The sequence below is a fragment of the Orbicella franksi genome, chromosome 4 (assembly GCF_964199315.1).
Source record: "Orbicella franksi chromosome 4, jaOrbFran1.1, whole genome shotgun sequence".
In the NCBI taxonomy this organism is placed as follows: Eukaryota; Metazoa; Cnidaria; class Anthozoa; order Scleractinia; family Merulinidae; genus Orbicella; species Orbicella franksi.
In genome coordinates this window covers 25831191-25842924 of record NC_138148.1, presented here as the reverse complement: position 1 = coordinate 25842924, position 11734 = coordinate 25831191, and the positions used below count along the sequence as shown (strand labels likewise).

General features: G+C 39.8%; 1 protein-coding gene across 1 annotated transcript; it reads left to right on the top strand.

The window, feature by feature from the left end:
- Positions 1–1527: 1527 nt before the first annotated feature.
- On the top strand, positions 1528–2476 carry LOC145485654 (adenosine receptor A2a-like). Its single transcript, XM_081464292.1, has one exon. The coding sequence runs from the start codon at positions 1550–1552 to the stop codon at positions 2474–2476; it is 927 nt and encodes a 308-aa protein (XP_081320418.1). The 5' UTR covers positions 1528–1549.
- Positions 2477–11734: the final 9258 nt, after the last annotated feature.

The window sequence follows — 11734 nt, the reverse complement described above, 5'->3', positions numbered from 1 at the left end:
TTATTTTTGGTAAAGTGCGATTGAAGGTTGCAAAACATCAGGAGCATTTGTTTTTACACGCCATCATTTAATAAACATTAACACAAAAAAATGATGTTAGAAGGAGACTCATTGGAGACATTGCAAATTGCTATCGCTAGCTTGCCTTACGAAAACCAATAAGAATCGATTTCGTCACAGTAGCACTTAAACTCTTGATGGACTGAAGGCGATAACACTGAGGTGGCTTACATTTATCTCCTGGCTCCTGGCTTACCTTTATCTAGTGATGGTTGATACACTTGATGATATACACTTGATTCCTCGCAGTACGAGTCGTTTGTCTAATGGTGAGCATATATAAAACGATAACATGAAAGAAGGCATTACAGGATTACCTCACAGTCACAAATTAAACTACGCTTAAATCCAAGGTAAGTGTATTGCCAAGAGACCGAGTTACCAGATGTGTTTAAACATGAATTGAACGATATTTAGTATCGTGGTTAGCAGCCAGTTCACTTGGCGGTCGAAGTTCGAATTACTCATCTTTTGGTGACAATATTTAAATAATAAAGTTTTAGTGTCAATGTGTTGAAGCTTAGAAGTCATCTATTTTCTTTAATGAAAAAAAGAAAGCTGGATTCAATCTCTCTATTAATTAAGATTTGTTACCGACACGACTCACATTTTTTTTTTCATTTTTTATTATTTACTTACATTCATTGCAAAAAAAGTCTCCAAAATTTACATTTGGATCAAAGCTTATTGTCTTGCCCGCCATCAATTTATGTCTACATCTATTGCTTTCTTGTAAGGAATAGCGTTTGATTTTGCCCTTAAGAAACCAGAACATTATTGTAATCTGATACAAATCTGAGATTGAGGCCCTTTTAGAATATACGAGTAATCGATTTTTAACTTATATCAGTATTCACTCAGCTTCGCTGAAACTTTCGAAAAAGGCACCGAAGTATATGGTACAAAATTTGTTCCGCTTAGAATCAGGTTGGATGTAGATATACACCCCTAATGTTAAGTAAAATCATAACAGAGAGAGCCGATTCAATATTTTTTCAACGGCAGTGTTTACAGAAAATTTCTGTAAAGGTCTTTTCATAAGCAACACATCTGTGCCAGCCATTCACAGATACAAAGCTGACAACATGATTCGAGCCAGAGGCGACGGAAGAGACGACGGATTTAAAATATTTCATAGCGAGGTTATGGAATTGGGAGCTTTGCCCTCTCACACTTTGAACTGCGTTAAAAATGTTATTGATAAGGCTTTGAGGTGTTTTGCTACCGTTTTTTTTACTTTTGAGACATATCGCATCCCTATGAAATTTCCATGTTTTAACGTAATCAGTGTTGTGCTCGGTAATCTTTTGGTCAAATCATACCTGGTGAATAATCATAGCGGTGGAATTTTTTTTGAAACCCCCTTGTCTATATACTCTGCGCTGAAACAGACATACATTTCAGTGTTTAAGTCGAGTTCACTTGCGTCCAGTCTCGCTAGAATAGCAGAGGACAATCCATAATCATTTAATAATGTCCGTTTTTTATTATGCATTTTAGAACAAGTGCAATGGACTTCACACACTGGAATACTTTCTGGACAGTAACATTTAGTTTGACAGCCATAGTGGTAACCACAGGTAACCTTATCACCACTAGAATGTTCCTGAAAAGAAGACTCCGGAAACGTCCACACTTCTTGTTAATTAGTTTGGCCATCGCAGATATGTTGGTGGGAGCCTTATCGGTTCCTCTGTACATTGCTGTTGGGATTCACTCGAACAAGCTTCTTCTGAATCTTTCATTCCAATGTGTGGACATTTTCACGGGAGTGATCTCCATCTTTACACTGGCGAGTATTTCACTGGAAAGAATGCACGCCATCGTCTGGCCTTTTCGTCACCGCGCACTGACGTCAAATTTTTACAAATGTGTCATTGGTATCCCGTGGATCGTAGGTTTGTTGGGAATTTTATCCCGCGTGCTTCTGCATTTCTACATGATATCACCATTGGCCTTTTTTGTCATAATAAACGCATCCGTGTCAACCCCTCTTCTGTTCACGTCCATGGCATACTTTGTGATGTGGAGGAAACACAAGTGCCGACATCCTGACATGCCTCAGGCAGCTGGTCGCGATGAGAAATTGGCAAAAACATTGTTTCTTATCACCGGAGCGTTCATTATCACCTGGCTGCCTTTCCATGTTATTAACATCGTTATTTTCTTTTGTTTGCCTTGTCGAAGCTTGCCATATTTAATGATTCATATCATGAAGGTGTTGCAATTTAGTAACTCGTTCATCAATGTTATTGTCTATCCTTTAAGAATTTCGGAATACAAGGAAATCCTGCTTGAAACATTGACTTATTCTTTAGCATGTTTTACGTCCTATCGAATCGAAGGTACAGGAATAGAGCAAACGACTCCAGATAGAACTTCATCGAGCTCTCGCAATCATAGCACATACGTCTAGGCGAAAACTCTGAAGAAGAGTTTTCCACAAGGAGTCCTTTATAAAGAATACAAGCCTATTCATTTTCCGGTGGTTCTTATAAAAATTACGGTGGTGTTCGTCGTATCTTTTAGAGGTTGAAAAAGTGATTTTGGTAGCTCTAAGGGTGTTCATCCGTAAAAGGCCCGCAGCGGGAGCTTTTCGTGACTTCTTTTAGGGCATTGAGCAGAACACAAATATGACAGGAGATTAATAATGTGTTGTTTTAGAATTGGTACCTCTTAAGAAGCTGTCAGTGTAAGAACCAGCCACTCGATTTTCGGCCGAGAGCAGAATTTCTTCAAATTTTCTGTGCGAGACAATTAGTCCATATGATAAACAAAAATAGCAATAATTTGGCTTTAAATGCTATTTTTCAATATTCCTGGTGACGATTTCCGAAGACCATCCAAAACCGTGAAAATCGATCCGTTTCGAGTCAAATTTAGGCGTTTCGCTAAAGGCGCTGAAAAATTATGCTTTTACTCAAATACTATTAAACTTACTGATAATTTTATTTCATGTTTATTCTTTTGATTAACGGTAAAACATTTGAAATCGAGCTCAAGATAAATTAATCATGATTTTTTGAAAATGCCCAACAAAGAGTATTCAAAATTTAAGCGGACATGTTGCTGGTTAAAGAAGTGTTTCTCAACAGCATAACATGATCTGGAGCTCTGACCAATATCCATGTTTAGTACTAGGGCTAGTGTACCGGGAGCAGGAAAAAACTTTGGGCACTAACCTTTTTGAACTAACGGAGTTCGATCAACATAGCTAATATTCAACCGCGAAAGCGTGCGTGACCCAATTTAGCACCGATTATTGTTCCTAGGTTTCCCACGTAAAATTTTAAGTTTTCCGCATAAAATAATATTAACTTGAAGTAAATATTCTCTAGACGTGCTCTTCGATCGGGATAAGGCATGAATGGCCTTAAATTCGCCAAATATTCCGCCAAAATTAGGAAATAACAAAAAAAAGCGGTAAGGTTGCGATGTAAACTATCCGGCTGTCTGGCCTAAAAGCCGTTTTTTCTTAAAGTCGGTTTAAAACATTGTGGACTGTATGCAAAAAGGACTATCACATTTAACAACTAGAACCGTCAATCATATAATATAATTTACTGCCTAGAAAGGAAAATTATTTACCGCTAATGCACTTCAGCTGTAGCGGGAATCTAAAGAAAATGTAGATTTCATACATTGAAGCACGCTAGAATACATATGTCTAAGTCACTTTTAGCATGTCACAGACATTCTTATTGTCTTGTTAAGTCATGTTAAGTTGTATTATAATAAAGTTTCCATATAACGCGCGCTCTGATTGGCTGAAACAACGTGCTTTATCAGAGAACAGAACACGGGTTGATGATGGTAAGTTGGCTTTCAAATTTTTGCTACGGAATTTTGACAAATTTGACCAAAATTAAACATCCCCTGTGACTCAGACAAACGCAGTGGAAGCGAACTATTTTTCTGCAGTAAATATGGCTCACCGAGACCATTGTTAGCAACAGTAGTGTTAAATCTGTACTAAAATAACAAGTTTTGCTAGATTCCCGCCGACAAAACATGTACAGCTGTAGCGAAATACACAAATTCTCAACCTAAACGGTGCTTCGATAATAACATTATATTTGTTACGAAGGCAGAAATTATACTAAGAAGTAAAACAACGACAGAAAACAACAATTGAGCTGTCTCTGTTTATGATGAGAAGCTTTATTTTTGTAAATTTACAATTAAAAATGCGCATTTGCTCAAACAACGCTTACATGCAGTGTAGTAACGCTCGTTCCCCGGTGATCTCAGCGCAGTAAACCGACGAGTGGTCAGTGCAAAACTTGCTCTGATATTCTCTTCTGTGCTCGGAGTAGAACCAGTGGGAGCCGTTAAGTCTTTCTAACTTTTACGCTAGTTCGGGCAATCTTGCTGCATGTGGCTACAAGCCGTAAATAACTGCAGCTCCGTTCAAATTCAACTCGGCGTTTCGCATTTTCATCCACAAGCTTTGAGCTCCGCGTTTCGTAATTTCCACTGGAAAAGTGCTCGTTTTCATGGGCCACAATACGGCCGGATTCCTCTGGACTATAAACCTTTACCTGACTTTAGATCCGTATTTAAAATTTAACTTAAAAGCGAACTTTGAAGGCATCGTTCTTCTCTCGAAAGCCGCTCAAACTACTCGAAACTGAAAGCTTAGCTGAAGTCCAGTTTGTGATTGACAGCTGTCGCTTCGTTAGCCAATCAAATTATTTGAACAATTCTAACAAGGATTGTGATTGGCTTATTTTAGCGTGCTTTATCAGAGAACAGTGCACGGCTGACGCCACTTTTGCTCGTTTGGAAAATAAAATTTGGTTTGAAAATTCAGCCGAATGCGTGGGGAAATTATCTGATTCTTTACCGTAAAACAAATAAAGAAGTCTCGACTGTGCTCTGTTCTGTTGTAAAGCACTTAGGAAGCGGTAGAGCACTCAAGAAGTAGGGAAAAACACTCGACTACGTCTCGTGTTTTCCCCTACACTTCTTTCGTGCTCTACCGCTTCCTGCGTGCTTTACAACAGAACAGAGCACAGTCGAGGCTTCTTTATTTGTTAATTAGTAGTGACTGCTAGAATTGTCATGCTGAATTGTACGCTTTCTATATTTGGTTTCATTTTGTTTGAAATGGCGTTTGTCTCTTAATTACAAGTTGTCTTCACCGAATTCAATTTAAGCAAATTGGCACAGGTTTACAACGCGATGAGTCAATAGACAGTTCATATTTCCGGCGAGCAAAAACGAAAAAAAAAAAAAAAAAAGAAAGAAAGAAAGAAAGAAAGAAAAGAAATACACGTCTGGAATTCAATATCTATTCTGTTACCCTGTGTTTCTGATAACCTGCAAGAAGGCAAATAAAGTTGACAGTGGTTCTAATCTCGCACGATATTACTCCGCACAATATATTTACACTACCGTCCACTCCTACATTACACTCCTCTATGCCACGCTGTTAGTTTCGTAGCAATACATGGCCTTTAAAACCATTAAGTTAACTTAGTTCATTAAAAGAAAAAAAATTGTTTAGCCGTATTTACAACGCTCAATAAGGTCGGCACACACGAGGAGACTAGTCTCTGCGACTACTCCCTGCAACAAGTCGGGGACTGAGACAAGTCCCATCGTCTGAACTGGCCATTTTTGCTTCAAAATCTAGTCGCAGGGACTAACCTTTGGTCCTTGCAACTAGTCCCACGAATTCAAACCAGTGTGAATTTTTGGGACAAGTCCTTGCGACCAGTCCCTTCGTGTAAACTCTTCAGGGGACTAGTCGCAGGGACTAGTCGCTGGGGCTAGTCCCCTCGAGTGTGGCGACCTATGCATTCTGAAGTAGACAGTTTGTGGACTTACTTTCTTAACGGCGACATTCACATCCTTCTTCTCCAGAATGTGGATAGGCTCACTACCAAATTCTTTTCCCGATCTGTCGAAGAAAAGGGAACTCCAAAATATCTAAGGCCCGTTTCAAACGCCGTGCTAATCTCGTGCTGAACTAATGTCGTGCCGAACTAAATTCATTAATATTTTAGGCCTGGTTCATGCGTCGCATTTCTGCCTTGTCGAATTCCATTCAGTTAAGTACGGCAGAAATGATTCAGAAGTCGCACTTGGGTCGAACTTAACTCAGAATTAATGCTGTCGGGGTATACCGATCAGCGGAAACTGTTTTGTTGTGTATTCAATATGGCGGACGAAGGTCGGTACTGGACTTTAATTTCGCGAAAAATTATCCGCTAATGGAGCGAGAGGGAGAAGGCTGACCATGCAGCAGTATGTGTTGAAATATGTTCAGGTTGTATTGGGTCGAGAATGGCCAAGTTTGTTCTTTTTCTTTGGTGGGGTCAAATTTATGCATGCTCAATACATTGACATGTTTGTATTAGATTCGACACGGCAGAAATTAGACGTTTGAATCGGTTTTGCATTTCTGTCGGATAATGCGACAAGACCAGTCGAACGTGCGATAGAGTTGCGGCAGCCGATTCAGACGTCGAATTTCTGTCGAATTTAATTCGTTGAACTGAATTCGACACTTCAGAAATGCGACGTATGAACCGAGCCTAGGTTCGACTTTGGCACGGCTGTAGCACGGCGTTTGGTACCATTTAAGAATTAAGTTGAACTCTGCCGTGTAGCACGGCAAGCTCTGTCGTGCGAAACGACTTTAGCACGGCATGGTTTCAAACGGCGTGCTATTTGAAACGGGCCCAAGTATCTCCCTCAGCATAACCACACTGAAGTTGTCTAGTTTCTCCTCTCGTGAGAGGTCGCTCAAGCAGTAGGAATCATAACAGATTGGATGTCTTGGAGTGAGCTGGGCGAATACGTTCTCCAGTGCCCTATGCTTTTCTAGCTCTTCCTCCTCTGCGTGTACGTCCTCTACATGCGCTTCTTGGTTCCGTCAGTCTCGATAAGAAGCCTTGTACTTGACTCTTCGTTAGCCAGTCTTTCCTTTCAACTGTCCGCGAACCATCTGGATTCCTTGATGTTGTCATGTCTGCGGCCACTTTTCCGGGATCTGCTTTGTTGCCAGTTCTCTCTGAATTTCGTTGTTAGGTACTGTTTAACCTCATCCGTAAACCGTACAGCTTGGCTTCGCGGTTTGTGTAAAGCCCAGCAAAGCTGTAAGTCTCTACAAGAACCAGTAGCTTGTTCTTTGCAATACTCCAAGTATTGTTCAATCATTGTAGATCTGGTCACCGTCCTCACAACGTTAGGCATCTCTATTCTGTCTCCACGTACTGTCTAGGATTAATATTTTACTACGGTAACCATAAGCAACGTCTTGGTAGAAGTATGGTCGCTTTGTAAATTCCACAAAGTGATCGACCTTGTTCACATCAAGACGTACACGGTGCTTGGTTGTAACTTTAGAGGTAGTACCAGGGCCGTTTAGATTACCATGAGAGCGTGCTCGTTTTATTTTCCACGTGGATAGTTTTCCGTATGGTTGGTGAATTTTTCGCCGCATACTCATTGGATATCTATAAGCGTAAAGGCTAAGTATCTGTCTCTTTAAATTCTTAGTCTTGACGTTCTTGTATGCAGTCATAAGTACAACCGTGTAGTGAACCTTCAAACTTTTCTCTTTGGGCCGAGGCCATGCACTTGAAGAGCTCCTCTCCACTTCCAGGTGCTATCGCACTACACACTAGTAAACAGTCCTCACTAGTCTTCTGTAGAACATTCCACTGTTCAGCGTTGCTCAAGTTGTCCAAGGGGTTTTTCAGTTGGGAGATAACATGCTCAAATCTTGTATCTTGTGCAGTGAGATTTGCAATCGTGTTCATAGCTGATTTATATACACAAACTGTGTCGGTAACTAAGGGTGGTGCAGGAGACACAGAATCTGTTCCTGGAGTCAGGCATGGATTCGCGGGGATATTCTGAGGAGTTGGAGGCTCACGGATTGGATCGAAGTGACACGAGGAGGCCGATGGTTTCCTTAGCAGCCTCTTTGGCAGGTCTATGAAAATTTAAAAGCAAGAACATTTTTCAAGTGACGTCACACTATTACCGAAGGTGACGAAAGTGATTTTTCCCTGTTTTTTTTCCAAAACGGATTGTACTCTCTACATACCTTTGATGGGATGTCTTGTCTTCAGGTTCCTTGGGTACAGCCGGTCTTTTTTTTGAGCAACCTCTTCAGTTTTTCTTTCTGCATGTTGTGCAGATTGCTAGTATAACAAAAAATAAATGTTAATCAACTTCGTGATACGTGTTGGCCGGCAAAGTTTCTAAAATCTGCGGCCTAGAGACCATACGATTATCTACCACGCCCATGTGCCCCCTCCTAAACGTAAAAAAATAATAAACCCTGAACGAACAGCAGGAAGTTGCATTGCTACGCAACTTTGTGAAAAAAAATGAGCACGTTTTGTTAATGTTGTTTTTGCTTTAAATTTTGTGTAATTTTGAGGACAAACAATTCATTGCGGCAGGGGTCCTTTAATCTCCAAAGGGGGCGCCCAGAGCGCGCTCGTGAAATGACTCATAAGAAAATGAAGTCTGGATCAGCTTTAGGGCCTTCAAACGTAAACAATATTCGTTGGTTAAAAAAGAAAATCTTCAAAGATAAAACTTACGCGAACCAACGGGTGTTGCTTCCCCAAAGATGTTTTTAATTTCCCTGGCTAGCTTGAAATTAATCACGTATGTTCCAGTCCCCGCCGTTTTCTTGCTATGATGTCTTGGATACTGTCAGGTCTTAGGGGCCTGCCGGTACTTTCCCAGGGTAATGCGATGAGTTACACAAACCGTCATATTCTTAAATCGTTGTTCTGTGAGCTCCAAAAGACTTGCCCTCACCAGAATTAGATCCTTTCCACAAACATTTTCCCTTGACAGGTGGTGATTTTGAAAATGCGAACTGATACTGCCGTCGCAGCTGTTTAGGGCTACACAATCTGTAAATCCACGACTACTTCCGCACGTAACACCTGTAACTGCCGAGAGCGGACACAATCCTGCCATTGCCAACAGCAAAAGCAACGCAAAGCGTAAAAGTAAATTCTTTATCTCTAGCGTAAACTGAGAAAACACTCTCGACGTCAGCTGTCTACAATTTGCATAAGTTAAATTTAGCACAAAGGGCTACGCAAAAATAGCAATTCGAAAAAAATATATTGAATAAAAAAGGGCCAGGATTTGGCATCGCTTTTTTCGCGCATTGCAAAATAAACAAAAAGAGCTGCCAAATAACTCTGACAATCCCACGTGTTTGCCGACATCTTCTGTACAGCCAAGGTTTAGTCGCAGTACACTATAATTCAGTTTTTTCTTGGTACTTAATAATCATTTGGAAAACTCTCATGTTAAATATCGTATTTTTTCATAATCCAAACCTTATGATGACCCAATTTCAGCAACTGCTTTTAGGCGGAACTTAAGACAACTCACGCTGCAGCCGCTCATTTTAGCTTTTTAATCCTAATTTTGGAGGAAATTGTGAATTGAAGGCTATTCATGCCTTATTCCGAGCAAAAAGCACGTTTTGAGAATAGTTGCTTCGAGGTAATATTATTTTATGCGGGAAACTTAAAAATCTATGTGGGAAACTTAGGAACAATAATCGGTGCTAAATTGTGTCACGCACGCTTTCGCAGCTGAATTTTAGCTATGTTGATCGAACTCCTGTAGTTCAAAACGGTCAGTGCCCAAAGTTTTGTTTTTCCTGTTCCCGGTACACTAGCCCTAGTACTAAACATGGATATTGGTCAGAGCTCCAGATCACGTTATACTTGTGAGAAACACTCCTTCAACAAGCAGCATGTCCGCTTAAATTTTGCGAAATACCTTTCTGGGCATTTTCAAAAAATCATAATTAATTTATCTTAAACTTTATTTCAAATATTTTACCGTTAATGAAAAGATGAAACATGAAATAAAATGATCTGTAAGTTTTATGGTATTTGAGAAAAAGTGTAAGTTTTCAGCACCTTCAGCGCAACGCCTAAATTTGACTCGAAACAGAGCGATTTTCACGGTTTTGGACCATTCTCGGAAATGGTCGCCAGAAATATTGAAAAATAGCATTAAAAGCCAAATTATTGCTATTTTTGTTTATCACATGGACTAATTGTCTCGCACATAAAGTTTGAAAAAGTTCTGTTTTCGGCCGAAAGTCGAGTAACCGGTTCTTACAGGGACAGCCTCTTATGGGTGAAGAAAATTAAAGCCACACCCTCAAAACAGAATCTTGGGTTCCTTTTCCTCATATATGGGAGTTCCGATCCTCCGGGATTCATCAAGGTCCACAGTTTATCAATGTGAGGAATGAACTGGAGGTACTTCCTAGAACAGATCTTTCTTAGACCTGTCCACACAACGCAGGAGGAATTTGAAAACGAAAGTTTCACCATGAAAACGCATTAAATGTTTTCCGTCCACACTGCGCAGGGGGATTTTAAAAACGCGACAATCACCGGTCATTTTGGATTTGTAATTGAGAAAAACTGGGGCAGGGGAATCATATGATAATCGTGACGCCATTGTTTTCGAAAAGCTCTGTTTTCAAATTGTTTTCCGTCGAAAACGAAAAGGCGGCGTTATCAAATTTCTCTTGTTTGAAGAGCGTTTTTGAAATAATCCTTTTTGACGGATTAGTGTGGACGGTAGGCTAGGCCTAACCGTAGAAATAAAGCTGCGTTTTAAAATTTATCTACGTTACCCTAAAGTTAAAGAAATTTGGAAATTAAATGGATTATTGTTACCTACTCGCACGCCTTCTATTTATACTCTCTTACATGCTGGCTGTTAACCCTCGGACGTACAAGCTAACTTATACCCCCACCGTGCCACAGGGAAGGAGATGGATGGACACTCCCCCTGGGGTTTTCGATCTGTCAAGGCACAGCGAAATAAAATTACATTGATTAGAAATTCCTGAGCTTGCTCTACAAAATGATACCATATTAGTTGGTTGTGACGTCATATGACGTCAAATGACGTCGTTTGACCCGCCATCTTCGATTCACCATCTTACATTTTACTAACGGAAATTAATACAAAATCAAGCCAGAATGCCTATGAAAGGTACAATTGGTAAATTGGTAAATTGGCCTCCTGTGGTACAATGCTAAAATCTTAATTTTCCAAACAAGGTATTTGTTTTAGAATGAGAATAATTTGGAAAATTAAATAAAGGCAAATTAACGTCGAGGTGTGTCCATTATTTTATTAAACTACGTTAACTGTTTGTTAAAATTCTAGAATCCTCTTTAAGTCATTTTCCAGCAATCTCGGACAGGCAAATTAAAAAAACCTAGTCTATAATAAAGGTGCGCAACTATCTATAACAATCCTGGCCCTCACAAGCCGAAATGTAGAAATTCTTTTTTGTGTAAACACTTTGCAATAACTTAATTAAATGTTGAAAATATCACAACGTTCTAACAGTAGTGTTTATGGATAATGCGTATATGACTTTTTATTATGAATACGTCCCTAAACGTTATACTTTTGACTGACTTGTGCAACCACAGTGTTACTGTGATTCGGGAAAACAGTGCTGGTAACAAAATTCTTACTTTTGACGTTTTGGAAGAGAGACGTATATTTGACGTTGCTGTTTCTTTATTTTATAAAACAGATAGATTCCATGTTGCCGTGCGTCTGTTCAGTAAAAGATTAGCTCATCGTCTCTTGATCACAACTGACATCAAAATGTGGTAAGGACATCAGTGACACACTG